The sequence below is a fragment of the Bos grunniens genome, chromosome 21, assembly GCF_055505025.1.
Source record: "Bos grunniens cultivar Pamir isolate PY7600 chromosome 21, Bosgru_T2T1.0, whole genome shotgun sequence".
Lineage (NCBI taxonomy): Eukaryota > Metazoa > Chordata > Mammalia > Artiodactyla > Bovidae > Bos > Bos grunniens.
The window spans coordinates 47,508,153-47,535,190 of record NC_141185.1 but is presented as its reverse complement, the minus strand read 5'-3'; the positions used below and the strand labels follow the sequence as shown (position 1 = coordinate 47,535,190).

The following is a 27,038-nucleotide window of genomic DNA, read 5'->3' as shown; positions in this document are numbered from 1 at the left end:
ATAGAGACTGTCTTTCTTCTTTGGTGACAGGTAGTTCATTCTATGAACATAATATTGATAATATATATAATAATTTCTCTATTGATGGACATTCAGGTTGGTCCTAGTAGCTGTTATTTCTTCTTCTATAAATTGTAATAGGGCAATAAACATTCTTCCACATTTATTTTGACTTTCTCAGGCAAACATACTTGATAAGTGCAGACACCTTATGATCCAATAGGTTTACATTTGATAAGGCACTGGCCAAAACTGCCCCAAGTCAAACCAGTCTAAATTTTCAACTACATAAGCACTATTTCTCCATGGCTTTGGCAAACTTTACTTTTTATGAATCTAACAGGTAAAAAAATAAAATACCATTGTTCAAGCTTGTGATAAGATTCTGAAACTGAATGACAAAGGTCTACCATACCTCCTTAATTTATTTTTCTATAATTCAGCATTATTTCATTTATTTGTCCCCATTTTCCCTATAATTTCTGGCTCATAAAATGATCCACGAAGTATGCCAGAAAAAATTTGATTCTCCCTCACAACCAGCAAGTCTTGTTAAACCAACTTCTGAAATCCACACTGAATCTGTCCGCTTACCTTGTCTGCATTATCACCAAACCAGTCCATGCCTACACACACTTCCTGTGGCAGCCTCCTGACCCTTCTCTGCTTCACCACCTCCCACACCCTCAAAGTCCTGACACCCTTTAAATGCACCAGATTCAGGCCCATCCACCCACTCCAAGGCCTTGCAGTTCCCTCTGCTTGTACTGATTTTCTCCTGGTATCAATCCAGTTTCTTCTCTACATGGCTGGCTCATCACTCAGGTCTTTAGCTGAAATGTCACGTCCTTAGAGACAGGCCTTCCCTCAGTAGTACATAGGGAAATAATTTATGCAACCACTAAGCCCCACCCCTGGTCATTCCTTATCATATCCCCTTGTTTAGTTTCTTTTCCTATTACTTAGCATAAACCGAAATATTATGTCCCTTACTCCCCACCATACTTCTGCATTTATGTATAGCTCACACCTCTTTACATAAGCACAGATGTTCACAACTGTATTCATAGCACCTAGCGCAGTTTATTCGGAGAAGGTGATGGCACCCCACTCCAGTACTCTTGCCTGGAAAATCCCATGGACGGAGGAGCCTGGTGGGCTGCAGTCCATGGGGTCGTGAAGAGTTGGACATGACTAGGCAACTTCCCTTTCACTTTTCACTTTCATGCATTGGAGAAGGAAAAGGCAACCCACTCCAGTGTTCTTGCCTGGAGAATCCCAGGGACAGAGGAGCCTGGTAGGCTGCCGTCTATGGGGTCGCACAGAGTCGGACACGACTGAAGCAACTTAGCAGCAGCAGTGCAGTTTATTATATGTTGACTAAAAGAACTGTCTCTTCATGTGTGTCTCAACCATTTTACCAGGGTTGTTAGTCTCATTAATTCATAAGAATACTCTAAGAAAGCTAATGCTCTGTTATGTAATGCAAGTATCTTTTCTCCTTGATCACATATTCACCAATTAAAAGCACACAATTCAAAGGTTTTTCGTATTTCCAGAGTTGTGCAATGATCACAATTAAATTTAGAACATTCCACCACCCCACAAGGAAAACCCTTCATCAGTCACTCCCTTTCCCTCCCACCTCTCCCAGCCCTGAGCAACTCATTCATCTCTTTCTGTATTAGCCTACACTGGGCATCTCACGTAAGTGGAATGAGAGAACACGTGGTCTTCCTTAACTAGTTTTTTTCACTTTAGCACACTATCTATGGTTCATTCATGTTTTAGTATGAATCTGGTCTTCATTCCTTTTTACTGGCAACTATTCCACCCTATGGATATACCACACTTTGTTACACCACTCATCAACTGACATCTGAATTGTTTCCATGTTTTGGGTATTGTGTGGATTCATGTTTTCATTACTCTCAGGAAAAACTTCTGGGTCATTCAGTACCTCTATGTTAACCTCTGAAGTAACTGTCACACTGTTTTTCAAAGCAGTTATAATATTTCACATTAGCAATGCATGACTCCAAAGACAATGCCAAAGAATGTTCAAACTACCATACAATCGAGGGCAGGAAAAGAAGGTGGCAGCAGAGGATGAGATGGTTAGATGGCATAACCGACTCAATGGACATAAGTCTGAGCAAACTTTGGGAGATAGTGAAGAACAGGGAAGCCTGGCATGCATCAGTTCAAGGGGTTGCAAAGAGTCGGACACAACTTAGCAGCTGAACAACAATGTATGGGAGTTCTAGTTTAACAGCTTATTACCTGCCTTTTTTCCCCTTCTTATAGGCATCCTATTGGGTATGAAAAAGCTCAACTGTTCACACACTAGACAATCCGAGCCAAAAAGGATGACTGCAATGGGTCAAGATACAAACACACTAAATCCATGAGTCCACAATGACACTGAAGAACAACTGACTGGTCAGCTTTAGAGAAGTCTGGAAAACCAGCTCAATATTTTCAAAGAAAATAGAGAAGGATAATCAAGCATTTATCTGCCTTTTCTCAGGGTCATCTTTTCAGGTTAACCAAATAGTTGATGAAAGTAAGCTTACTTTTGTAAAAGCATGTCAGCTAATAAATGCATGCATGAGAATTAGAAAATTGCTATTTGGCAACCCCTAATAAATTAGTAATGATCAATAGCTGCCAAGATCACTTTACAGAAGTACGCAATATCCATTATGGACTATTCTTCCCATTCAGAGGGCAGGCTGGTGCAAACCTATACAGTATCTGCAAACACACTTTCAGGCAATCCCTAATACAAAAGCCCATTTTAAAATACAAATTATTATATGAAAACCTATTGTATAGCACAGGGAACTCTACTCAGTGCTCTGTGGTGACCTAAGTGATAAGGAAATCCAAAAAAGAGGGGACATATGCATATGGATAGCTGATTTGCTCTGCTGTACAATAGAAAATAACACAACACTGTAAAGCAACTATACTCCAGAAAAACATCTTTTTAATTGAAAAAAAATACAAATTACAAGCAGTATTGACAGAAAACTAACAGATTAAATGAAGCATCAATCTTAACATAAAACCTATACTTGAAATACAATATTGTAAAGTTTAAAAATAAAAAATAAAATTGAAAAAAAAAAAACAAACCAACCTATACTTGAGGAAAAAAGGATCATAAAGCCAAAAACAAGATTTTAAAATAATTATTGGGCTTCCTTTGTGGCTCAGCTGGTAAAGAATCCACCTGCAATGCAGGAGACCTGGGTTCGATCCCTGGGTTGGGAAAATCCCCATGAGAAGGAAAAGGCTACCCACTGCAGTATTCTGGCCTGGAGAATTCCATGGACTGTCTAGTCCATGGGGTCACAAAGAGAGACATGGTTTTTCCAGTAGTCATGTATGGATGTGAGAGTCGGACCATAAAGAAAGCTGAGCACTGAAGAACTGATACTTTTGAACTGTGGTGTTGGAGAAGACTCTTGAGAGTCCCTTGGACTGCAAGGAGATCCAACCAGTCCATCCTAAAGGAGATCAGTCCTGAATATTCATTGGAAGGACTGATGCTGAAACTGAAGCTTCAATACTTCAGCCACCTGATGCGAAGAACTGACTCACTGGAAAAGACTCTGATGCTGGGAAAGACTGAAAGCAGGTGAAGGGGACAACAGAGGATAAGATGGGTGGATGGTATCATTGACTTGATGGACATGAGTTTGAGCAACCTCCGGGAGTTGGTGATGGACAGGGAAGCCTAGCGTGCTGCAGTCCATGGGGTCACAAAGAGTTGGACACGACTAAGCAACTGCACTGAACTCAAAGTCATTACTGTATTCCCAGAAAGATACCAGAAGATCCACTGGAGACACCGAAAGGTAACATTTGATTATACAATAAAGCCAGTATGTGGTCTGATTGGTAGGAAAGACAGAGCAAGAGAACTTAATAGTGAGGTGGAAAGACAAAGTAGTTTCTGCAGAATTATATTAAGCAGAAGGACAGTGCAGGCTGAAAAGTGGAAGAACACTGCAAACACTACACTACCACTCAGGTGGATACTTCCCAAGCTCTTTCCTTGTACTACCTCACTTCTCTTTACAGCAACTGTTCACAATAAGTACTAGTACCAGAGGACAATTAAAATAAGGGTTAATAATTTTTAAACCATTCAAATTTAATTTGCAGTAATGACTGGCAAGTTTATTCAGACTTATCTTCATCCTAAAATTAGAAAATCCTTTAATTAGTAAAAAAAAAAAAAAAAAAAAATCATTGTAGATCTTAGAATATAGTAGAAAACTACCAGTCTAATCCTGGGGAAAAAAAAAAAAGCTAAAATCCAGAAGAGAAAGCAAATTACCAGAGCACCAAAATCACCGATCCTATGAAGGTATCTGCCCATTCAGTAAAGTTTGCTCTCGGTTCTGAGACTTGAAGAGACAAAGGGAGAGAAGTCAAGACCCAAAGCCTGTCCCAGCGGCAAGTCTAATAGGACACGGTATTTACTGAGCTGAGACCCAAGAGTACCTTAGGTAAAAATGAACCAGAAAGAAGTCAAGGCCCAAAACATCTCCCAAGATACTGGAAATTTAAATCTCAAAGGTGGACTGTGGCAGCAAATGAGGCACAGTTCTGCAAAAGTAAACTACAGCATAGGACCAAAATATCCAAAATGCAAGGAAGAAACCGAAAAAAAGTGGGGGGAGAACCAAAGAGAGGGTGAGAGAAGGACAGAATGAGAAGGCTGAATGTATGTTTAATCAGACCCACAGAAGAAGAAAACAGCAAAATGAAACAGAGGAAATACATGAAGAGATAATGGCTATAAACTGAGTGCTGAAGATACCAATCCATACATATAAGAAGCCCAAGAACTCATAAGCAAGAAAACAAAAACAAAACAAAACAAAACAAAGATGTCATATGTAGACTAAAGTGTGAAACAGCAGAGAAGACACAGGGAGAATTAAAACAAACAGAACAAGAGATGGAGATGAAAAGAGATTTCAGAAAGAAAAGAGTGATTTGTCCAGGAAATCCGGAAAACCTGAAGATAAACATCTTATACAAATTGAATGAAAAATGCCAAGCAAGAATTCTATAACCAGCAAAAATAGTCTAAAAAGGAAGATGAAATAAAGACATTTTCAGGGAAAATAAAAGAGAATTCATTACTGGTATATTTACACTAAAGAAAACACAAAAGATGTTCCTCAGCCAGAAGGAGAATAGACCCACATGAAAGCACAGAAAATCAGAAAAATAAGCATGATGAAAGAACAATATATATGAGCAAGACTAAGTAAATAATGATTATGTAAAATAATTCCTTATGGAATTTAAAAATACATATACAATTAAAATGCGTAGTAGCAACAGCACAAAAGCTGTGGTGAAAAGGTAACTGGAGTTCTATAAAGTGAAGTGAAGTGAAGTCGCTCAGTCGTGTCTGACTCTTTGTGACCCCACGGACTGCAGCCCACCAGGCTCCTCCGTCCATGGGATTCTCCAGACAAGAACACCGGAGTGGGTTGCCATTTCCTCCTCCAGGGATCTTCCCAACCCAGGGATCAAACCTGGGTCTCCCATATTGCAGGCAGACGCTTTACCATCTGAGCCACCAGGGAAGTCAAGATCCTCCCATTTTCCAGAGGGGATGAAAGCACTAAATTTGTGAGATACTAATATGTCAAAGATATGTGATGTAATCCCTAGGGTAGCCACAAAAACAACAGTAAAACAATATTTAATCACAGAAAGGATAAGTTTGAATAAAGAACACTTCATTAATGCAAAAGAAAGCCACACAGAACATGATGTACAAAGAGAAGACCCAATAAAGGTGATAAATTTAAGCATAAAGTATACTAATAGTTCGGGCTTCCCTGGTGGCTCAGAAGGTAAAGAATCCACCTGCAATGCAGGAGACCTGGGTTCGATCCCTGGGTTGGGAAAATCCCTTGGAGGAGGGCATGGCAACCCACTCCAGTATTCTTGCCTGGAGAACACCCATGGACAGAGGAACCTGATGGGCTACAGTCCATGGGGTTGCAAAGAGTCAGACACAACTGAGTGACTAAGCACAACACATATAATAGTTCAACTACAAATTAAAAAAAAAAAAACCCCAAACTTCAATTAAGACACCTTTTAGAAGAATGAGTTAAAAATAAAAATCTCAACTGTATTGCTGCTTACCAAAGTCAGGTCTTAAAAATATACAAGATTACTGACAAGTTGAAAAATGTGAGAAAAGATATGCCATGCCAGAATTAATCAAAGAAAGCTTGTGCAACTGAACAAATATCAAACAAAATAATGCTAAGGCAAACCATGAGAGACAAAAGAGGACATTTCACAAGTATAAAGGGGACAATCCCAGAGGAACAATTCTAAAGCTTACCAGTCTACAAAAATCTATAATGGGAAAAAAAAAAGATCAACAAACCTAAAACAAGAAGACAGTCAAGACTACAATAAAAGCTAGCAATTTAAACACATTTCTCTTGGCAACTGACAGAATAAGATGATCAAATGTAAGGATCTATAAGATTAAACATAAAATTAACAAATTTGGCTCAACATAAAACTGCATCAAATGAGGTCAACACACTTTCCCTATAACTGTACATACAGCCTCTAACAAAGGGCATAAAGGAAGTCCCAACAAATTCTGAAGACCAGAATCACACAGAAGACTTTCTATGAACACAGTAGAATTAAGCTAAAACCCCATCATGAAAAGACAACAGTAAGGGACTTCCTTGGTGATACAGTGGCTAAGACTTCGCTCCCAATGTAGAAGGCCTGGGTTTGATTCCTGCTCAGAGAACTAGATACCGCTAGCTGCAACCAAGAGTCTGCATGACAAAACTGAAGAACCGCATGCTGCAAAGACCGAAGATCCCACAGCCACAACTAAGACCCAGCACAGCTAAATAAATATTCTAACAGTAATTTTTAAAATAAGCATACAACAAAGTTCCAAATGTTTTGATGTTAAACCACACATTTCTGTAGTGTTAACAAGGTTAACACTAACAAGGTTCTGTAGGTTAACAAGATATTCAATAGAATTTAGAAAGTATTTTTACCTGAATGAGAATTAGAAGACATCACAAGTCATAGAATGCACTTAAACCCACGTGCAGAAGGAAACGTACAGCCTGTGGTGCTAGTATTTGAAAGATCAAAAATCAATGATCAGGATGATGTCAGTGAAATGGCAGAGCAAGGACCTCTTGAAAATTCTTTCCTCCATATAAGCAGTGGCAATGTAACATGGAAGAACAAAACCTGACTCCATGTCGGACCTGTTTCTTCCACTTTAACCTTTGCTTCCTTTTGTTATTGATAACTCTCCTCACTGAAAGGATGCCGTCAGTAGCTGTAAGCATACATAATGGCCTGCCTCAGGGAACCCTGCCCTCCGCCTGATATTAAACTGAAGTGCCTTTGTTCAGCTCACAGGGAGACACCGTGGCCTTGCCCACCTGTGAGTGCCTGCAGGAGGAAGAAATGAACACATCCCCTTCCAGAGGTTGGCTAAATTAGGCGATACTTAGCAAGACTCATGGCCTTTTTACTTTACTTCCTCCTTCCCTTCTCTGTTCCCAAAGAACAACCTGGCATCCAGACTTTAAGTCCAGTATCTTCTCAGACACCCAGCTTTCCAAATACAGTCGCTATCCCTTGCCTCAACACCTCAACTCCTGATTCCTGGCCTGGTGTGTGGCAAGAAGACTGAGCTTGGACTTGGTGACAAGAAAATCAGCAGAAATTGTCAAATGAACTTTTTCAGAACTCTGAAAATTAAACAAAGGTTTGCAGGGATCGAAAACATGATTTAAATCGCAACTACAAAAGATCTGAAGCCCAGTAAAAACAGCACACTTTGTGGCTTTTTAATTTGGACTATTCCCATCTCCTTCTCCCTAGCTCTCCAGCAAGCTTGAAAACCAAGAGCTCCGTGTCACAGGGAATATTATTAATAGCATCCTGGAAGCCACCAGAAGGGGCAAAACAGGACTGGAGCTCAAACCTCATTCCCAGAGGTTGTCATTACTTGATTTTTTCCGGTAGTTCTGTGGAAGTTTTCATTTTTCTAGGCTGTCTTTGGAGCTTACCAAGAATGAGTAAGCTTTCTCTAGGTTAAGTTTGTCAAACAATCAAAGGCAATTGTTAAACATCTGGTGCCTCAGGTAGTAAATAACAGTTCAGGCAAACAGACTACCAAAAAAGCTTACTGGGAAAAGCTGAGGAATAAGATACCCACAGGGGACTTGAAATAGCTCAACATGCTCCCGTGAAATCTGGAAGGCCCTAAGCTCTCAGTTCAATTAACTTTGAGGCTCTGCACCAGCAGGGAAGTGAAGGCTACTGTAGAGTCAATAAGCTGTAAGGCTCAGTGAGGAAGGCACTCTGGCAAAGACCAAGGGACTGACCAGTTCTAGGCATGTAAGGAGATTTCTGTCCAGTCATTAGCTGGCCACTAAAATAACCAAAAAGATTTCAGTGGACACATGAAGGAAAAAAAAAACCTTCATGGAATTAGCTGAGAAAAAGTCACTGAGTAACAACAAAGAGAACGGCAAACTCTGAGAACAGGTAATCTGATTTTCAGATTTGTCATTTAAATAATTTAGTGTCCCCCTTTCAATTCAAAATTTACAAAATATGCAAAGAAAATGTTTTTTTATCATTCACAGGGGGAAAAAAAAAGAGATGACTTAGATAAGGCATTTCAAGTATTAGATCAAGACTTCAAGCAGCTATAATATTTTAACTATTTTTAAGTCTTTATTGAATTTGTTATAATACTGCTTCTGTTTAACTTTTTTTTTGGCCACAAGGCATGTGATATCTTAGCTCCCCAATCAAGGATTGAACTTGCACTCTGTGCGTTGGAAGGTGAAGTCCTAACCACTGGACCACCAGGGAAGTCCCTATGTTAACTACGTTTGAAGAGCTAAAAGAGAAAATGGCAGAAAAACTGTAGTGTAAGAACAATGTCTCACCTGTGAAAGGAAAACCAATATGCAGTTTGTACTGCTAAAGGAGCTGTCTACAACAGTGCCGGAGGCCACTGAGGAAGCGACTTACACATGCCTCAGCCTGAACAGAACCTGACCTTCTGACCATATTTTCTTAACACAGGCATCCAGAACATTTGCCCATGTTTCAACTCTAGATACTTACTGAATCCTCTAGACAGCCTATCCCTTAGAAGCAAATATTTCCTTTCTTGTGTCAGGGCCAATCACAATTTTTGCTAGACAATTCTGACAACCTTGTAGCCCTTGTGGTTTCTGCCATTGTCATCCCAACTGCTTCTCTTCTTTGGAACACTCTCAGTTTTACCTCAATCTGTGTCTCCTAAATTTCATTTACTAAGACTCCAAGTAAACTTTTATTTTTTCTTCTGTTTTTCTTGGCAGACATGCCAAACAAAAAACCACTAAAGAAACATAAATTACATATATATATATATATATATATATAAATAAAAATATAAATAACCAATTAGGAATTGTGGTACTGACAAGTACAACAACTGAAATGAAAAATTCCCTACAGGGTCTTAGGACTTAAACAGGCAGAGGAAAGAGTCAGTGAATCTGGAGATAAGTCCACTGAGATTATCCAGTCTGAGGAAGAGAAAGAGAAAGGAATGAAGAAAAAGGAGAAGTCTCAGATACCTTTGGGATAACAATCTAGAAGTCCCAAAAAGAGAGGACAGAGAAAAAGGGGGAAGAAGAATACGTGAAGAAAAATGACAAAAAATATCCCAAATTTGATGAAAACCAATTGATACATCCAAGAAACTAAATGAACAAGTAGGATGAACTCACAGACAACCTAACCCTAAGACAAAGAGAATCTTGAAATGTGCAAGAGAAAACCAACTCATCATATAGACTCCATAAGATTAACATCTGATTTCTCATAAGAAATCATGGAGGCCAGGAGACAGTAAGACAACATATTCACAGTGTTAAAATAACAAACTCAACCAAGAATTCTATGGCCAACAAAACAATCTTTTAAAAATAAAAATATTCCCAAATATAACCAGAAAGAGTCTGTTGTTAGCAAACTTGCCCCTACATAAATACTAAAGGCAGTCAGTCCTTCAGATTAAAATGAAAAGACAACCAAGACAGTTACTTTAACCCACACAAAGTAACAAAGACATCACAAAAAGCAACTACATAGGTAAATGCTAAAGATACCATAAAAGTATTTTTGTTTAAAATTTTCTCTTATTAAAAGATAACTGAATAAAACAGTAATTTTACATCTGTGTTGATGGGCATACAATGCATGTCATGTAACTTGTATGACATCAGCACAGAAGAGGGAGGGAATGCAGCAATACTGGAACAGAGTTTTTACATACAATGCAGGGGTTAACCTTCACATACCTTCTATTCAGCCCTCCATCTCCATGGTTCCTCCACATTGCCAGAATTCAACCAACATTGAAAAATATCTGCATATGAATGGACCCATGCAGTTTAAACCCATGTGCAGGGTCAACTGTACTACTGAAATTAAATTATTATTAATCTGAACTACACTGTCATGAATTCAAATGCTAGTTGTACCCTCCAAGGCAGCCATTAAGAAAATAACTCTGAGAAAATAACTCAGACAATACCATAAAAGGACTTCCCTGGTGGTCCAGTGGTTAAGAATCTGCCTTGCAATGCCAGGGACACCAGTTCAATCCCTGGTCCAGGAAGATCCCAAAGCCACTGGGCAACGAGGCCTGTTCGCCACAACTACCGGGCCTGTGCTCTGGAGTCCATCAGTCGCAACTACTGAAACCCAGGCACCATGGAGCCCATGCTTCGCAACGAGAGAGGCCACCACAGTAAGAAGCCCGTACACTGCAACTGGAGGGTGGCCCCCCCTCTCTACAGCTAGAGAAAGCCCGCCTGCAGCAACAAAGTGCAGTCAAAACAAAAATACTATAAAGGACAAGGAAATTAAAATGATACACTAGAAAGTATCTACTTAAAGCAGTTAATGAGGAATAGAGAAAGAAAAAAACATGATACCTGGAAAACAAACAGCGGGATGGTAAAATGTATACCCTGCTGCTGCTCTTTAGTCACTAAGTTGTGTCTGACTCTTTCGTAACCCCATGGACTTAGCCCACCAGGTTCCTCTGTCCAGGAATTTTCCAGGCAAGAGTACTAGCGTGGGTTTCCATTTCCTTCTCCAGGGCATCTTCCCGACTCAAGAATCAAACCCATGCCCCCTGCTTGACAGGTGGATTCTTTACCACTGAACCACCAGGGAAGCCCTAGATGTATATCCTACTTTACCATTAATTACATTAAATGTGGACAGACTAAATTGTCCAGTTAAAAGATTTTTTTTAATGGATTTTAGAAAACCATGATCCAAATATATGCTGTGGAGACACTTTAGGTTCAAAGAAACAAACAGGTTAAAAGTAAAAAGATGGAAATACATACATACATACATACATACATATATATATATATATATATATATATATATATCCTGCAAAGAGCAACTAAAAGAAAACTGAAGTGGCTACACTAATATCAGAGAAAATAAACCATGAGACAAAAATTGTTATTAGAGACAAATAAGGACGTTTTATAATGATAAAAGGGTCAATCCATCAAAATATAGCAGTTATAAACACAGATGAACCTAAAAGCAGAACACTAAAATATACGAAGTAAAAACTGACAATTGATAGGATAAATAGGTATTTCACAGCAGTAGTTGGAAACATCAATACCACAATTTCAATAGTGAAAAGGACAAGGAAACAGAAGATCAGCAGGAAAAAGAAGACGTGAACACTATGAACCAGCTAGAACCAAAGCCATCCCTAACACACTCCATCCAGTAACAGCAGAAATCACAGCTTTCTTAAGTGGATACTGAACATTCTCCAAGACAGACCAAATGTAACTGCATAAAACAACAAATTTGAAAGGCTTCAAATCATACAAAGAATATTCTCTGAACACAATAGAGTCAGATCTGTAAAAGAAAAAAATGGAAAATTCATGAATATGGAAATTAAACACAGGCAGTAGCTCAAAGAAGAAATCACATGGAAAAAACAAAATGAATGAAGAAACAAAATATTAAAATTTAAGTCATACAGTGAAAGCAATACTTGAAAAGTTGTAAGTGCCTATACTAAAAAAGACCTTTAATGAATTACCTAACATTATGCCTTATGGAACTAGAAAAACAGCCAGGAAACAAACAAAACCAAAAAGCAAGCAGAAGAGACAAAGTAACAAAGATTAAAGCAGAAATAAAGACTAGAAAAACTATAGAGAAAAGTCAATAGAACCAAAAGTTAGTTCCTTGAAACACTTGCAAAATTGACAAACCTTAAGCTAGACTGATCAAGGGGCGGGGTGGGGAGGATCAAGGACTCAAATTACTAAAATCAGTAATGAAAGTGACAACATTACTACCAACCTTAAAAGAAATAAAAAGGGGTTATAGAAACTAAAAGAGGTCACTATCTCTTGTATAACTGTATGTCAAATTAGAAAACCTGTTTGAAATAAATTTTTACAAAGGCACAAATTACTGAAACTGATATAAAAAGAAATAGGCAATTTGAATATATCTACAATAAACAAACAACCTGAACAATAATCAAAAAACTTCCCACAAAGAAAAGTCCAGGGCCAAATGGCCTTATTGGTGAATTCTTCAAATTCACCAATTGAAGTATTCTTCAATTCTTAAAAAGAAATTACAATTCTTCATAATTACAATTACAATTCTTCATCTTCCCACCCAAAAAAAGGGAAGAGAAGAGAATACTTAACAATTCAGTCCTGAGGTCAGTATGCCCCGATAACCAAAAGTAGACAAAGACATCACAAGAAAATCAGACCTATAGCCCTTACAAATTTAAACACATAAATCCTTCACAAAATGCTAGCAAAACAAATGTGGTAGCATATAAAAAAGATTACACATCATGACCCAATCAGACTTTTCCCCAAAATGCAAGGCTGATTCAACACTTGATAACTGATCAGTGAAATATACCATACTAGGACAAAAAGTACTTAATCATCTCAATAGACCCATAAAAAAATATTTAACAAAATAAAACACCCTTTCCTGATTTAAAAAATTCCATAAACTAAAGACAGAAAGGAACAATCTCAACCTGATAAAGTGAAAGTGAAGTTGCTCAGTCGTGTCTGACTCTTTGTGACCCCACGGACTGCGGCCCACCAGGCTCCTCCGTCCATGGGATTCTCCAGGCAAGAACACCGGAGTGGGTTGCCATTTCCTCCTCCAGGGGATCTTCCCTACGAGGGATCAAACCTGGGTCTCCCGCATTGCAGGCAAGTGCTTTACCTCTGAGCCACCAGGGAGGCCCCCAAAACCCCATATCTAACCTTATATTTAATGGTCAAAGACTGAAAACTTTCCCCATATGACTGGAATAAGACAAGAATACCTACTTCTTACAATTCTTATTCAAAATTGCATTGAAGTTTCTAGTGAGAGCAATTGGGCAGCAATCTAAGTAAAAGACGTTTAGATTGGAAAGGAAAAATTAAACTATTTGCAGAAGACATGATCTTAGATAAAGACAGTCCTAAGGAATCCACAAAAAAACAATTAGAGCTAACACTCAGTTTAGCAAAGTGGCAGGTATTAATACAACATCAATACATAAAAATAGTTCTATTTCTATACACTAGCAATGAATAAACTGAAAAGGAAATTAAGAAAAAAATTTCATTTACAACAGCATTAAAAAAAAAACTTACAAATAAAGTACAGAGACATACATAGAAAACTATAAAGCACTGCTGAAAAGAAATTAACAGTATCTCATGCTCACTGGTTGAAAGACTTACTATTAAAATAGCAACAGTTTGCAAATCAAGCTACAGATCAAAGTCTCAATTGCTTGTTCTGCAGAAATTAACAACCTGGTCTTAAAATTCATATGGAAATGTAAGTGACCATGAATACCTCAAGCCACCTCAGACTTGTTGGAAGACTTATATTTCCCAATTTCAAAATGTACTACCAGGCTACAGTAATCAAGACTGTGTGGTACTGGCTTTATCAATGGGATAGAACTGCAAATTCAGAAATAAATCCTGGCATTTATGGTCAACTGATTTTCTACAAGAATGCCAAGATCATTCAGTGGGGAAAGAATATTCTTTTCGACAAATAGTTCTTGGACAATTGAGTATCTGCAAGCAAAAGAATGAAGTTGGGATGCTCATCCTACAACACATTTAAAAATTAACAAAAAATGGATCATAAAGCTAAATGTGATAACTAAAGCTAGAAAACTTTAAAAGACAACATAGGGATAAACCTTTGCAACACTGATGAGCCAATGGTATCTCAGATATGATACCAAAAATACTAACAACCAAAAAGGGGCAAAAATAAACAAATCAGACTTCATCAAAATTAAAAACTTTTGTGCTAGGAGAGAAGACACTATCAAGAAAACGAAGAGACAAGCCACAGAATGGAGAAAATATTTGCAAATCATACATCTGGTAAGAGTGCAACATCTAGGCTATATAAAGAACTCAAAGCTCAACAGTAAAAATAAATAAATAAATAAAATTAGCTAGGGATTTAGAGAGATATTTGTCCAAAGAAAATACAAAACAGCCAATAAGCTCAACATGATTAGAAAAATCAAAGTGACAATGAGATAAAACGTCACACCCACTAGAATGGCTATAATAAAAAAGATAATTAAGAGTACTGATGAGGATATCGAAACCCTCATACACTGCTGGTTGGAAAGGAGAATGGGGCAGCTGCTTTGGAAAACAGTTTGGCAGTTTATCAAAAAGTTAAGCAGTGAGATACTACATGATCCAAAAACTCACTCTAGGTATGTACCTAAGAAAAGTGAAAACATATTTCCATGTAAAAACTTCTGTATAAATGTTCTTAACAGTGTTATTCATAATAGCCAAAAGCAGAAACCACCCAAAATAGTCGTTTTGATGAATGGATAAAGAAAATGTGACAAGTCCATATTATGAAATATTATTCAACCAGAACAAGGAACGATGTTCTGATTCATGGTACAACACGGATGGATGTTGAAAATACTATGTTAAGTGAAAGAAGCTCAACATAAAAGACCAAATAGTCCATCATTCCACACATGAAATACTCAGGGTGGGCAAATCCATGGAGATTAAAAGCAGGTTAGTGGTGCCAAGGTATGGGAGAATGGTAGATAGGAGTGACATTTAATAGGTAGGGGGTCTTCTTTTTGATGTGATGAAAATGTTCTGGAACTAAGAAACGAATGATACGGTTTCACGATTTTTTGAGTACACTAAAACCACCGAATTGTACATTTTAAAATGGTCGACACATTATATATGTGTCGGCCGTTATATATAGTATCTAAAATACCATACTCTAAGTACGTCCTCTTCAAGAATTTAGAAAAACAATGAATAAAGCCCAAAGAAAGCAATAGGAAGAAAAGAAAAAAAACTAACTGACATATAAAAATACATCAGCGTGGGGTACAAAATTCAAAGCCAAAAGTTCATCTTTAAAACAATTAACTAAAAGGAAAAAAAAGTACAGCTTATCATTGTCAAGATGTCAGTAAATATACTGGCAACAAAATGAAATAGTGATCTACTGAACGGAAGAAAGTATTTGCCAATCATATATCTGGTAAGAGGTTAATATTCAAAATACACAGAAAATATATACAACTTAAAAGCAAAAAAAAAAAAATTTTTTTAAGAAAAAAATGGGCAGAGGACCAAAACAGACATTTTACAGAGAAGATACACAGTTGGCCAAAAGGTCTATGAAAAGATGCTTTACACATCTCTAATCATCAGGGAAATGCAAGCCAAAACCACAATGAGTTATCACCTCACACTTGTTAGAAGGGTTACTATCAGAAAGATAAGAAATAATGAGTGTTGGTGAGGGTGCAGACAAAAGGAACCCCTGTGCACTGTAGGTGGGAACTGGCATAGCCGTCACAGGAAACAGCATGGAGGCTTAAAAATTAAAACTGGAACTATCATATGATCTTGACATTCTATTTCTGGTTATTTATCTGAAGAAAATGAAAACACAACTTGAAAAGATACGTGCACCCCCAGGTTCACTGCAGCATTTGTTACAAGAGCCAAAATATGGACACAACCAAAGGGTTTATCAACAGATAAACTGATAAATACAATGTAAATAGAATATTCACCAGAATATTGCTGCTGCTTAGTTGCACAGTCATGTCCCACTCTTTGCGACCCATGGACTGTAGCCCACCAGGCTCCTCGGTCCATGGAGATTCTCCAGGCAAGAATACTGGAGTGGGCTGCCATGCCCTCTTGCAGGGGATCTTCCCAACCCAGGGATCAAAACCAGGTCTCCCACATTGCTGGCGTATTCTTTACCGTCTGAGCCACCAGGGAAGCCCGAATATTATTCAGCTGTAAAAAAAAAAATGAAATCTTGCCATTTGTGACAACATGTATGGAGGGCATTATGCTAAGGGAAATAAGTCAGAGAAGGACAAGTATTACATGATCTCACTTACACATGGAATCTAAAAATGAAAAAAAAATATTGCCACCAAGTTCACAGATACAAAGACACATTGGAGACTGTCAGATGTGGGGTGGGAAGAAATGGGGAATGAGTGAAGAAATGGGCAATTTCCAATTACAAAATAAGTCAAAGGGATGTAATGTACAGCCTGGTATCTACAGTTGGCTCAGCAGTAAACAATCTGCCTGCCAAGGAGAAGACTTGGGTTAGATCCTTGGGTCAAGAAGATCCCCTGGAGAAGGAAATGGCAACCCACTCTGGTATTCTTGCCTGGGAAATCCCATGGACAGAGCCTGGTGGGCTACAGTTCACAGGGTTGCAAAGAGTTGGACATGACTTAGTGCCTAAACAGAGGCAGCAGCACTGCAAATTTTAAAACTGCTAAGAGAATAAATCTTAAAAGTTCTCATCACAAGAAAAAATTCTTTAACTATGTATGATGATATGTTACTTAGGCTTACTGTGGTGATCACGTCACAGTATATACCAATATCAAATATGTTATACACCTAAATTTAGTAACATTGTAAATGTCAATTATACCTAAGTAAAAGGAAATAAAGAATACTGGTAACTTTAAAACAAAGAATAGCTATTATATATAAATTTATGTCAATGAACCTGAAATTTTAAATGCAATGGAGAAATTCCTAGAAAAACTCAACTTACCAAAACTTAAAAGAAACAGAGTATATAAATAATTCTTTATCTAGTTAAAAAAAAAAAAAACTGAACCCATAATTTAAACCATTCCCTCAAAAAATAAACAAAACACTCCAGGCACAGGTTGTTTCCCCAGTAAATAAAACCAAAACTTAAGGACAAGTACTGTAAATTGTACAAACTTTCTCCCAAAGAACAGGAAAAAAAGGAACTTTCTCTTTCGTTTCAAGAGGCCAGTATAACCCTGATACCAAGATATTTTAAGGAAGGAAAATTACAAGCTGATCTCAAATGCATTAACACAAAAATCCTAAAGACAACATTTGCAAATCAATTCCAGCAATACACTAAATAAACTACTTAATCACCAAGTTGTGTTTATTCCAAGCATGGTTTAATGCCAAGTTGGGTTTACTTGGGTATTCTTTTCTAAACGTTATCTACACGTGTTGTTTTGTTTTTAATTGCTTTAAATCTTTTGGCTCCGCTGGGTCTTCACTGCAGCACGCAGGCATCTCTTGTTGCGGGTTTAGTTACCCTGCAGCACATGGGATCTCAGTTCCCCAACCAGGGATGGAACTGTATCCCCTGCATTGAAAGGCAGATTCTCAATCACTGGCCCACCAGGAATGTCCCAAACCCACATATTTTTTTTTTAGAATGAGAAAATTCAAATGAACAGATGCAGAAAAACCTGAAATCATTTAACATCCAATCATGACTTTCAAAAAGCCTTCTCAGCAAATTCTAAAAATAAATTAATTTCCTTAGCCAAGTAAAAGAGTATCTAAAAAACTTCAGCTAACACTCAATGGTGAAATGCTGAAAACGCCCATTCCTGTAACCCCTCCCACAAGACCAGAAACAAGACAAAAGATGCTTGTCATTGTCACTTTTATTCAACACTCTACTGCATAACCGAAGCCAGTGAAATAAGTAATGGGAAAAAAGTAGAAGGACTGGAAAGAACAAAACATTCACAATCTGCAGACAATGTATTTGTGTATGTAGAAAATTCCTTAAGAATCTATAAGTAAACTCTTGCTGGTGTTTAGCAAGTTTATGAAGTAAATTTATCAAGTTCACTGAAGGTAATATGCAAAAAGCTTTTTTTCTATGTACTAGAAAATAATTAGGAAACAAATTTTTAAATAATTCCGTCTACAATATTATCCAAAGAGTCAACCAAGAAGGCTTCTCAAAGATTAACACAAGAAACATCCTCGTTTCCTCAAAAGAGAAAGATTTCTGAAGTATGGCATGAAAATGCTAACTGAAAATTTAAAAAAATCAATTAATTGGAACCATCTTAAAATGAAGAACTTATCATCATCAAAAGACAACATTAGGAGACTAAAAAGATAAGCCCCAAATGCGGGAAATATTAGCAATGCATGTATCCAACAAAGGTCTCCGCCAGAATAAATACTGCCTACAAATCTGACTCGCCCAACTGAGAACAGCATCCACGACTGCGTAACTACACGGTAGGACAGTATTTGAAGTGGCCAACAGCATGAAAATGTTAAAACCTCAGTAGGTATTCGGAAGATACAAATTTTAAACCATAATGGGTAACATTCTATCCACAAGAACAGCTACATGAAGAAGAGTTGATAATTTCAGTACTTGATGCTGGTATGAAGCAGCTGGCATTAACACACCCTGCTGGTGGGAAAGTACTGTAAAATAGTACAGTTTGTTTGGGAAGTTTGGAATTATCTATTAATTTTAAAGAATCTCAAACTTAGGGAGCTTGTGTGTCAGGATTCATGCACAAAAAAATCATTCCATCACTGTTTAACAGCCCCAAACTAGAAACAACCTAAAAGTTGAACATCAAAACTGAAAACTGTTAGGTATTTCATGATACTCTATACAGCCATCAATGTTAACAAATTACAGTTGCATGCAACATGAATGAGTTTCATAAAAGCATACAATAAAGTTCAAATTTTAGATACATTTTAGTTTTATAGGCATGGGAATAACATACATCAAAGAAAACACAGAAAAATAATGATTGCATCTGGAGAAAGGGAAATGTGATCTTTAGGGAAAACATGGGGGTCTTTGGGGGTACTGGTAATGAGAGTAGTACTTATGTGGGTACTGTATAATTTATTAGTGTGTACAATGGTTTTAGCAATTTCTTAAGTATGGTACCCTTAATTTAAGAAAGTCAAGCAAACCAGTCCAAAAATGAACTAAGTAAAAAATGATAATCTAAGAAACCAGTGGAAGTTACTAAAATCTAAATACATGATGTATGCATATCACACATCAAAACTACAACTAAAATCCTAAGTGTTAGGAGGGTTCTGGGAAGACGGAAGAGGAGGAAGCACCAGGAATCTGTCTCACCAGCTAGGCAACAACTGTACTAGCTGAATCTATAAGGATGCAACTATTTCAGGACTCTGCTGAAGTCTGTTGAAGGTTTGCAACTTCAAAGGGAAAACTCAGAAGGTAAATGGCTGTTAATTTCAGTCAATTTCATCTCTCAGCACAGTAAAAGCCATCTATGCCCACATGTTCCTGTAACAGTTAGGACAGTTTGTGGGAGTAAGAGTATGCAAAAAGGACCGTCTCCTGCAAATACTGTGATCTGTGCTCTGATCACTGACTGTTCCTTCTGATCACAAAGGTCCAGACACAGGTAGGCAGCCATTCTTGCATCTTGTTGTTGCACTATTCAATTGCTGCAAGGCCCACCGCCTCCAGCTGAAGTGGCTTGCACAAGATTAAATGGGTTGGTGCCATTCCCCCAACCTTGCCCCTCACTTTCATCTTTTATTTTTCACCTTTTCTCATGGGAGCCAGATATTAAAGACTACGGCATTCTAAAACAACTGCATGTATGGGGAAAATTAGATGCGGCTGCATGTGCCCAGGGCAAGGCTCAGTAAACACCTGTGGGGACTCCTCAGGCTGATCCTTGACAAAAGCAGGCTACAATAACCAAAACAAAGCAAAACCATAAAAACAGCAAACTATGGGTGAGAAGGAGAATTAATTTTCCAGACTTACCATATTATTAGATTCAAACATACAGCATCCAATGAAAAAAATCACAAGGCATACAAAGAAATAGGATAGTATGGCCCATTCAAAGGAAAAAAAAAAAAAAAAAAATCAGTAAAACTGTCCCTGAAAAAGACCTAATGGCAAATATGCCAAAGAATTTAAACAATGATCTTGAAAATACTCAAAGAACTAAAGGAGGATGTAGAGAAAGTCAAGAAAACAATGTGTGAAATGAACAATGGAAATGTCCACAAAGAGAGAAAACCTAGGAATTTCCTGGCAGTCTGGTGATTAGGACACTGAACTCTCATTGCCAAGGGCCCAAGTTCAATCCCTGGTCAGAGGACTCAGATCCCACAAGTTGCACAGCATGGACGAGAGAGAGAGAGAGACAGAGAGAGAGAGAGAGAGAGAGAGAGAGAGAACCTCAAAACAAAACGAAAAAAGAAATTCTGCAGCTGAAAAATGCGCTAACCGAAATGAAAATTTCACTAGATAGTTTCAACAGTATATTTGACCAAGCAGAAGGAATCAGTGAACCTAAAGATAGCACAATGAAAACTGTCAAGACTTACGAACAGAAAGAAAAAAGATTTAAGGGATTTCCCTCATGGTTCAGTGATTAAGAATTTACCTTGCAATGCAAGGGCATGTGTTCTATCCCTGGTCTGGGAACTAAGATCCTGCATGCTGCAACTAAGCCCATGCACTCTGGAGCCTGTGCTCTGCAATGGAAGAAGCCACTGTAATGAGAAGCCCACGTGCCACAACTAGAGAGTAGCCTCGACTCGCCACAACTAGAAAAAGCCTCTGTACCACTACAAAGACCCACCAGAGCCAAAAAGTAAATAGATACTTTTAAATAAAGATTTAAGGTAAATGAACAGAACACCAGGGACATGTGGGACACCATTAAGTAGACTAACAAATTCATCCTGAGAATCCCAGGAGGAGGGGATGTGGGGATGGAGGCAGAGAGAATATCTGATAAGAGATAATGGTTGGGAACTTCTGAAATTTGATTAAAATGAATATAAACAATGAAGGTCGAAAAAACTCCAAGTGAGGTGAACTCTAAGAGACTCACACCAAGCCACATTATAATCAAATTTTTAAGAAAAAAGACACAGAGGACCTTAAAAGGAGCAGAGAGAAGCAAATCATCACATACAAGGATCCTCAATAAGATTATCAACAGATTTCTTATCAGAAGCCATTGAGGCCAGAAAACTGAGGGCTGAGAGTCAAATTGTTAAAAGAAAAAGAACTCTCAACTGAGAATCCTGTACCCAGCAAAACTGTCCTTCAAAAGTGACGGAGAAATCTAGGATATGTCCAGATAAACAAAAGCTGAGGGAGCTTGTGACCAACCTGCCCTGTAAGAAAAGCAGCCCAGCAAGGGGAAATGAGAGGACACCGGGCAGTAACCTGAAACCACATGGAGGAAAAAAGATCTCAATACACAGAAATACACAGGCAATTACAAAAGCAAGCATGACTGTTAACAAGGGCTGGTAGCTGTATCCTTTTTCTACATTATCTAAGAGACTGATACATTTAAGGAAAAAAAAACAATGTAAAAGCTAATATTACTGTAACTTTTGTTTATAACTCCCAATCTTATTGTCTACATAATTTAGGGGACTAACGCATCTGAAAGAATTTTAAGTTTATCTTTTGAGGTACACACTAGTATAAAGACGTAATTTTATGACATCAAAAACGGAAAGGGGTGGGAACAGAGCTGCAGAAGAGCAGAAATTTTTCTATGTTATTGAAGTTAAGCTGCTGTAAACTCAAATTATAGTCTTATAACTTTGACATTAAATGTAATCCCCATGGCAACCACAAAAATAGCTACAGAATTTACACACCAAAAAATTAAGAAGGAATTTAAACATTTCACTATAAAAACATCAACTAAACACAGAAGACAAGAATGCAGAAAAATGAGAGACAAAAGGCTATAAGGCATATAGGAAAAATGGTAAAAGTCAGTCTTCTCCTTTGTTGCTGTTTTTCAGTCACTTAGTCATGTCCAACACTTTGTGACCCCATGGACTGCAGCACACCAGGCGTCCCTGTCCTTCACCATCTCCCAGAGCTTGTTCAAACTCATGCCCATTGAGTAGGTGATGCCATTTAACCATCTTGTCCTCTGCTGTCCCCTTCTGCTCCTGCCTTCAATCTTTCCCAGCATCAGGGTCTTCTCTAATGAGTCAGCTCTTCACATTAGGTGGCCAAAGTATTGGAGCTTCAGCTTCACCATCAGTCCTTCCAGTGAATATTCAGGATTGATTTCCTTTAGGATTGTCTGGTTTGATCTCCTTGCAGTCCAAGGGGCTCTCATGAGTCTTCTCCAACACCACAGTTCAAAAGCATCAATCCTTCGGCACTCGGCCTTCTTTAAGGTCCAACTCTCACATCCACCATGACTACTGGAAAAACTATAGCTGTGACTATGTGGACCCGTGCTGGCAAATTAACATCTCTCCTTTTTAATATGCTAAGCTGGTCATAGCTTTTCATCCAAGGAGCAAGCGTCTTTTAATTTAAAGGCTGCAGTCACCATCTGCATTGATTTTGGAGCCCAAGAAAATAAAGTCTGTCACCATTTCCATTGTTTCCCCCATCTATTTGCCATGAAGTGATGGGTGCCATGAACTCATTTTCTGAATGTTGAGTTTTAAGCCAGCTTTTTCACTGTCCTCTTTTACCTTCATCAAGAGGCTCTTTAGTTCTTCACTTTCTGCCATAAGGGTGGTGTCATCTGCATCTCTGAGGTTATTGATATTTCTCCCTCTGATCCTGATTCCAGCTTGTGCTTCCTCCAGCCCAGCATTTTGCATGATGTACTTTGCATATAAGTTAAATAAGCAGGGTGACAATATATAGCCTTGATGTACTTCTTTCCCTATTTGAAACCAGTCCATTGTTCCATGTCTGGCTCTTAACTGTTGCCTCTTGACCTGCATACAGGTTTTGCCAGGAGGCAGGTAAGGTGATCTGGTATTCCTTCCTCTTGAAGAATTTTCCACAGTTTGTTGTGATCCACAAAGTCAAAGGCTTTAACGTGGTCAATGAAGCATATGTTTTTCTGGAATTCTCTTGCTTATTCTGTGATCCAGCGGATGTTGTCAATTTGATCTCAGTCTTCTCCTTATCAGCAATTAAATGATATAAATGGATTAAACTCTCCAATCAAAAAACAGAGATATGCAGAATGGATAAAAACACCTGATCCCATAGATCTCACTACAAGAGACTCACCTGAGATCCAAAGACAGAAACAGAAGGAAAGTGAAAGGACATAGAAAGATATTACACACGAACAGCAACCAGCAGACAGCCGGGATGCCACACTAAAGGCAGGCCAAACAGACACGGAAAAGTTAATACAGACAAGAAGAGACTCTGTATGTTACTAAAACCCTCAATATAACTATACAATATATAATTATCAAAATGTATGAAGCAAAACTTAAGAACTGAAGGGAGAGAAACAGTTCTACAATAACAGTCAGAGACTTAAATATCCCACTCAGAATAGTGAATAAATGACAGAAGATATTTAAATAAGGAAGTACAGCAGCTGAACAACAAAATTAACCAATTAGATTTAACAGACATATATGGAACTGTGTGTGTGTGTTCAGTCGTGTCAGACTCTTTGCAACCCCATGAACTGTAGCCCACCAGGCTTCTCTTGTCCATGGAACTTTTCAGGGAAGAATACTGGGATGGGTTGCCATTTTCCTCATCCAGGGGATCTTCACCACCCAGGAATCAAAACTACTTATCTTGTGTCTCCTGTAGTGGCAGGTAGATTCTTTACCACCAGTGCCACCTGGAAAGCTCATGGAACATTCTATCCAACAACAAATACACATTATCTAGTGTCTATGGGACATTTTCCATACTTCAGGCAACAAATAAAGTCTCCATATATTTTTAAAGATATCAAACAAAGCATCTTCTCTGACAACAACAGGACAGAGTTAGATAGAAATCAGTAACAAAATTGAAACTGAAAAATTTACAAAACTGAGAAAACTGAGTAACACTTTTAAACAACCAAGGAATCAAAGAAGAACTGAGAAGGGAAATGAGAAACCTTCAGAAACAAATGAGAACAAAAACACAACATACAAAGACTTAAGGGCCACTGCAAAAGTGGTGCAATGAAAGAAATCTGTATCTAGAAAAGATGACATTAAAAAACAAGAAAGATCTCAAAGCAACACCCTAACTGCAACTAAGACCTGATGCAGTCAAACAAGTAAATAAATGTTATTAAAAATTCAACATCCTTTCCTGAACAAACCCTCTTTTTTAACAGAATAGGAACAGAATGAAATTACGTTCATATAATAAATGCCATATATGTAAAACCCACAGAAAATGTCATATTCAATGGTGAAAGATTGAACACTTTTTCTTTTAAGATCAGGAACCAGACAAAGATGTCTGCTTTCACCAACTTTTATTCAACATATTACTGGAAGTTTCAGCCAGAGCAATTAATTAAACAAGAAACATAAAAGGCATCCAAGTTGGAAAGCAAAAAGTAAAATTATCTGTTTGAGTAGAATACACTCTTATATGCAGGAAATCCTAGTCTCCACAAAAAATGCTGTTAGAGCTAATAAATGAATTCAGCAAAGCCAGCAGATACCAAGCCAACACACCAAAATCAGCTGTATTCATATACACAATGAACAATTTGAAAAGGAAATTACAAAAACAATACCATTTATAACAACATCAAAAAGAATAAAATACTTAGGAATTAACCAAGAAGGTAAAAAACTTGTAAATTAAAACTACAAAACACTGCTGAAAATAATTAAAGACAACATAAATAAATGTAAACACATCCCATGTTCATGAATTGGAAGACTTCATATTGTTAAAATGTTAATGTTATTCAAAATAATTCAATGCAATCCCTATCAAAACCCCAATGACTTTTTGTAGAAACAGAAAAACCTGTCCTAAAATTCATATAGAATCTCAAGTGACCTGAACAGTCAAAACAATTTTGACAAAGATCAACAGAACCGGACTCAGCATTTCCTGATTTGAAAACTTACCTCAAAGATATGGTAATCAAAACGGTGCAGTATTAGCATAAAGACAGACATACAGACTCAATAGAAGGTCTGGAAATGAAAAACCCTTGCAGACATGGTCAAATGACGTTTAACAAGATGCCAAGACTACTGAATCAGAGAAGGCGATGGCACCCCACTCCAGTACTCTTGCTTGGAAAATCTCATAGACGGAGGAGCCTGGTGGGCTGCAGTCCATGGGGTTGCGAAGAGTTGGACGTGACTGAGCAACTTCCCTTTCACTTTTCACTTTCATGCATTGGAGAAGGAAATGGCAACCCACTCCAGTGTTCTTGCCTGGAGAATCCCAGGGATGGGGGAGCCTGGTGGGCTGCCGTCTGTGGGGTCGCACAGAGTCGGACACGACTGAAGTGACTTAGCAGCAGCAAGACTACTGAATAGGGGAAAGAACAGTCTTCAGTAAATGGCGCTTGGAGAATTGGACATCCACTTGCAAAAGAATGAAGTTGGACTCTCACCCAATGCCATGTTACTCAAAGTGGATCAATGAACAAAATATAAGACCCGAAACAATGAAACTTAGTAGAAAACACAGGACAAAATTTTCACAACACTGGGTCTGGCAATGATTTCTTGAATATGACTTCACAGGCACAAGTAACAAAAGAAAATAGACAAATGAGATTTCATGAAAATGTAAAAACTTTGTACATCAAAACACACTATTCTAGTAATAAAATAAAAAGTCAACTCACAGAATGGGAGAAAATATTTGCAAATCAATATCCAATAAGGAATTAACATCTAGAATACAGAGAGATACTCCTAAAACTCAGTGAGAAACCAAACCACTCAATTTAAAAGTGGGAAAGGGCATGAACAGATACTTCTACAAAGAAGATACAGACATGACCAATAAGCACATGAAAATATGCTAAACATCACTAATCACAAGAGAATGCAAACCAAAATTACTATGAGACACCACCTTACACCCATTAGGATGGCTACTATCAAAAAAAAGAAGAGAAAAGTGTTGGTGAGGGTGTGGAGAAATTGTAACCCTTAGGCTACTAGGAGATGATGAAAAACAGTAGAGCCTCTGTGAAAAATAGTATGGCAAATTAAAAAAATTACTGTGTGATCCAGCAATTACACCTCTTGGTATATACCCCGAAAGAGTTGAAAGCAAGATCTCAAGGAAATACCTGTACACCTATGTTCATTCACAGCAGCATTAATCACAATAGGTAAAACGTGCAAGCAACCCAAGTACCCATCTGATGGATGAATGGATATGCAAAATGTGCTGCATGTGTACAATGGAGTATATTATTCAGCCTGAAAAAGGAAGGAATCTGCTATACGCCACAACATGGATAGACCTTGTTAGGATAGGACATTACCCTAACTGAAATAAGCAAGTCACAAAAAAGACAAACACGTGTATGATTCCACATATCTGAAGTTGGTCAAAACCATAAAGACAAAGTATAATGGTGGCTGCCAACAACTAGGGGAAGGAAGCATGGGGAATTACTGCTCAATAGGTAGAGTTCCAGTTTTACAAGATGAAGAGTTAGGCCGATAAATAGTGGCGACTTTTGCACAACTATGTGAATGTGTCTAGTATCACTGATTTGTACACCCAAAAATACTTTAGATGGTAAATTTTAT

General features: G+C 37.9%; 1 protein-coding gene across 36 annotated transcripts in view; it reads right to left on the bottom strand.

Moving 5' to 3' along the window:
* The window catches only part of CPEB1 (cytoplasmic polyadenylation element binding protein 1), a 108,370-nt gene that overhangs the window by 45,122 nt on the left and 36,210 nt on the right, over window positions 1-27,038 (bottom strand). For 11 of the 36 annotated variants that reach the window (XM_086364392.1, XM_086364413.1, XM_086364397.1 and 8 more), the window contains exon 3: window positions 16,250-16,481. The exons of the other annotated variants lie outside the window; for them this stretch is intronic. In XM_086364392.1, the coding sequence (XP_086220518.1) occupies window positions 16,250-16,373 (124 nt within the window). In that variant the 5' untranslated portion in view covers window positions 16,374-16,481. The remainder of the gene's footprint in view (window positions 1-16,249; window positions 16,482-27,038) is intronic. 36 annotated transcript variants of the gene reach the window in all.